General features: G+C 44.0%; 1 protein-coding gene across 1 annotated transcript; it reads right to left on the bottom strand.

The window, feature by feature from the left end:
• Positions 246-758, bottom strand: LOC109216026. Its single transcript, XM_019380156.1, has one exon. The coding sequence runs from the start codon at positions 756-758 to the stop codon at positions 246-248; it is 513 nt and encodes a 170-aa protein (XP_019235701.1).

Raw genomic sequence — 4,908 nt, 5'->3', positions numbered from 1 at the left:
TGTTAAGGGTGACTTTCCTTAGGACCAAGTCCCAGACTCCGAGGTGTTGTAGGTTTGTTATCCTGTTATAATACCTTTCGATCCTTTGTTTTGGGAGGCCATTCGGACCAATGAGGCTTCTCACTATTCATCCAATAGTTCGAGGTCCATAGTCATGGCCTTGTTATTCGAGCTCTTGGTAGTGTGTCGGAATCTAGCTCTTGGCTCTCCGACCTCTACTGGTATCAAAGCCTCGGCACCATATACTAAAGAGAAAGGTGTTTCCCCTGTGCTTGATTTTGGGGTCGTCCCCATAGCACTTCGAGCAATATTTTTCTCCACTTTCCCTTAGCGCTTTCCAACTTCTTCTTTAAGTTTTGGATGATGGTTTTGTTTGTAGATTCAGCTTGGCCGTTTGCACACGGGTGATAGGCTGTTGACAGGATCCTTTTAATCTTGTGATCCTCGAGGAACTGAGTCACTTTGCTTCCGATAAATTGCTTCTCGTTATCACATGTTATCTCAGAAGGAATTCCGAATCGGCATATGATGTGGTCCCAGATGAGATTTATGACTTCCTTTTCCCTTATCTTTTCGAAGGCCTGTGATTCAACCCATTTCGAGAAGTAGTCAGTCATAAATAAAATAAATCTATCTTTACCTGGCATCATTGGTAAAGGTCCGACGATATCCATCCCCCATTTCATGAACGGCCATGGTGAAAAAACTGAATGTAGTTGATCACCGGGCTGGTGATCATTGGGGCGAATCTTTGGCATTTGTCGCAGTTGGAGACAAACTCTTTGATGTCTTTTTCCATGTTGTCCCAGTAGTAGTCTGCCCTGATTATTTTTTGAACTAAGGAATCGGCACCGGAATGATTTCCTTAGGTGCCCTCATGGATCTCTCGGAGCACATAATCGGTATCTCCCGTCCCCAGGCATACTGCTAGAGGGCCATCAAAGGTTCTTCTGTAAAGAGTTCCCGCTGTCATCGAGCGAGAATCGGACTGCTTTGGTACGTAAGGCCCTCGATTCCTTCGGATCAGTGGGTAGTTTCCCATCTTCCAGATAGTCAATATATTTATTTCTCACGTCCCATGTTGGGCTAGTGGAGTTAATCTCGGCATGACCTTCCTCGACCACTAATTTGGATAGCTGAACAACAGCCCCGATGAGTAGGTCGTCCTCTTCAATGATGATCCTAGGTTAGCAAGGGCATCAACTTTGTTGTTCTGCTCTCGAGGTATATAGACCAGGGTCCATTATTTGAAACGGTGTAATTTGACTTGGATTTTGTCCAAGTATCTTTGCATCCTGTCTTCTTGGACCTCAAAGCTCCCATTTACCTAATTTACTACCAGAAGTGAATCGCATTTTGCTTCGACGATCTCAGCTCCCAGGCTTTTGGCCAATTCCAGACCTGCAATCATAGCCTCATACTTGGATTCATTGTTAGTCAATCTTGCATTTTTTATAGATTGCCTGATCATGCCACCCGTAGGCGGCTTCAGGGCTATACCGAGTCCGGATCCTCTCACGTTCGAGGCACCGTTAGTGAACAGGGTCCACACCTCGAAATATATGCCCACTTTTAGTAAAAGCTCCTTTTCTACTTCAGGCACGAGGGAGGGCGAGAAGTCGACCACGAAGTCCGCTAGAATTTAGGACTTGATGGCCGTTTGGGGTTGATACTCGATATCATACCCCCTAAGTTCGATGGCCCATTTTGCCAATCGGCCGTATAATTCGGGCTTGTGCAATATGCTTCAGAGAGGGTACATTGTTAAAATGCAAATACGGTGGCACTGAAAATAAGGTTTCAATTTTCGCGATGCGCTTATTAGCGCAAGAGCTCATTTTTCTAGGTGCGGATACCTGGTTTCGGCATCCCCCAAGGTCCGACTTACATAATAGACAGGGAATTGCGTACCTTGCTCTTCTTGAACCAGCACATTGCTTACCGCTATCTCGGATACGGCCAGGTATAGATACAACGTTCATCCTCTTTTGGTGTGTGGAGCAAAGGCAGACTAGTCAGATATCACTTCAATTCCTCCAAGGTGTTTTGGCATTCTGGAGTCCACTCGAAGTTGTTTTTCTTTTTGAGTAAAGAGAAGAAATGATGACTCCTGTCTGATGACCTCGATATGAACCTGCCTACAGCCGCTATCCGCCCTGTCAGCCGTTGTACTGCCTTTACATTACTTATAATCGTGATTTCTTCGATGACCTTGATTTTATCAGGGTTGATCTTAATTCCCCTGTTTGACACCATGAAGCCTAAGAATTTGCCCGAACCAACTCCGAAGGCACATTTTCGGGGTTAAGCTTTATGTTGTAACTTCTCAGGATGTCGAACGTTTCCTGCAAATGAGTCAAATGGTCCTCTGCACGCAGGGCCTTAACAAGTATGTCATCAATATAAAATTCCATGGATTTGCCTATTTGATGCTCGAACTTTTTATTAACTAGACGTTGATACGTAGCCCCTGCGTTTTTCAGCCCGAAGGGCATTACATTGTAACAGTAGGTACCATACTTCATGATGAATGAAGTCTTTTACCTATCCCCGGGGTTCATCTAAATTTGATTATACCCCGAGTAAGTTTCGAGAAAAGTGAGGGTCTCGTGACCGGCTGTGGCATCGATCAGACGATCGATGTTGGGCAATGGGAATGAATCCTTGGGGCACGCCTTATTTAAATCTTTTTAATCTACGCACATTCTCAACTTATTTCCCTTTTTGGGTACTACCACTACATTGGCCAGCTATTCTGGGTATTTTACCTCTCTAATGGACCCTATATTAAGGAGTTCCGTTACCTCGTCCTTGATGAATGCGTGTTTTACTTTGGACTGTGACCTCCTTTTTTGCTTTACCGATTTGAACCTGGGGTTGACACTCACTTGATGGGTGGTTATCTCCGGCGGGATTCCTGTCATATCTAGGTAGGACCAAGAGAAACAGTCGATGTTATTAATAAGGAATTGAATGAGTTTTTTCCTGAGTCCGGGGGTTAACCCCGTTCCCATGTATACCTTCCGATCTGGGAGATGTTCGATCAAAACTGTTTGCTCCAGCTCTTCAATTGTCGAATTTGTTGTATCCGACTCTCCAGGGGCGATGAAAGTTCTAGGAGCGAGGAAATTCTTTTCATCAGCCTCGGGGGTCTGTACACTTCCGAACTCATCCGAGGTAGACTGTGTTGGATTCGATGCCTCCCAGTGAACCGGTAACATTTCATTTGCTGCATGTTGTTCTCCATTTACGATTGTTATACCGTCCTTTATTGGAAACTTCATTATCTGGTGTAGAGGTGACGGTACTGCCCTCAAGCTGTGCATCCATGGCCTGCTGATCAATGAGTTGCACCTCATGTCACTGCCGATGACGTGGAACTTGGTGTTCTGAACTGTACCAGACACGTCCACCGGGAGGGCGAGCTCCCCCTTCGTTACCTCGCCGGCCGTGTTGAAGCCGTGGAGGACCTGGGGAGGGTACAATCTGGTCGAGCAACCCAAACTGTTCTACTACCCCTGACTTGACTATGTTGGCCGAGCTACCTAGATCCACGAGCACACGTTTAATTCTAATGTTACTTAGGTATAAATAAAATTACCAGTGCGTCGTTGTGCGGTTGCGTCAAGGTCTCAAAATCTTCCTTGCTGAAAGCAAGGGTGTTTTCGGTCATGTGATCTCGGATCGGCTCTTCTATTGCAACAGATATGTTTATCTGTTTGATGACAGGGTCCTTGGGGGATTTCGGTCCCTCCGAAGATCATATGGACGACATGCTGAGGAATCTCTCTTTTCTCCCGGGTCGGATTCCTTCGAGTTTCCTGCTGAATCTCTCGATGTACGCTCTTGTTAATATGATAGCTTATATCGATGCGTTGGGCATCGCGTGAGACCGCGTCCACAGGAATTGGTTCTGGTGCGTTCTCAAGGTTTTGTGGTGGCACACCAACACCTGGGACGTCAACACCATTTTCTCCATGGTCTTCAAGATTGTTGTTTTCGCGTGCGTTTACTGAGTTAGACATTTTGACCTGAAATCAAAGATCTGGGACAAGAAAAGTGTGAAAGATAACTTGCGTTACGTAGTTAAACCAGCAAGAAAATAATCACTATTATTTTTAGCCCCACAGTGGGCGCCAAACTATTTACTGTGAAAATGGTAATTACAATTAAATTTAATTTTGTGGTTCTAAAAATATGTGATCTATTTTTATGCTAGTTTATATGCAAGGATGCTTAGTAAAAGATTAGAAATAAAGATTGCTGCTTAGAGACGGTATGATAATCGAACCAAACAGTTGTAGATCGGGGCCTCGAGCTGCCGCTCATAAGGCCTCGGGGTCGAGTGGGGTGACCGGCTTAGAGCAATCGAAGGAGGATTAACACTTTATGAGAGCTACAGTGATGGCTCTTTATGATCAATGATAAACAATAAATGAAGAACAATAAATAGAACACAATGAATGTACGCAATAAATGGAAGTAATGAGATCAAGAGAATATGTTAGAGAGCAGAGAGAATGTTCTTGTGTATTTAGTATTAAGTAACAGATAGCCTACATATGACAAGGATCCCCTTTTTATATGAGGGAGAACCCAAATGTAATACAGAAGCGTTTATTACAAAGTAAGATAGCTGACACAACTACCTAGTAATCTAGCGCAGACTGGTACTATTCTCGCAGGTGACGTCTGTTCGGACCACATACCTAGGGAAATTTGAATGTTGCATGTAGCAGCATTTACATTTATTAGCTCACTTATCATCTATCTAGCTCTTAGAATTAGGCTAGTTAAATCCTAACTTGAAAAACTTGTTAGGTTTTTCATTTCACTCCACGCCTCCGTTTGATATGTTCACCTTATGACGAGTTGCAAAATTAGAGGATTAATATATATATATATATA

Source organism: Nicotiana attenuata, chromosome 2 (assembly GCF_001879085.1).
Source record: "Nicotiana attenuata strain UT chromosome 2, NIATTr2, whole genome shotgun sequence".
Lineage (NCBI taxonomy): Eukaryota > Viridiplantae > Streptophyta > Magnoliopsida > Solanales > Solanaceae > Nicotiana > Nicotiana attenuata.
Note: the sequence above shows the minus strand (reverse complement) of the source record. Positions and strands in the feature narration are given on the sequence as shown.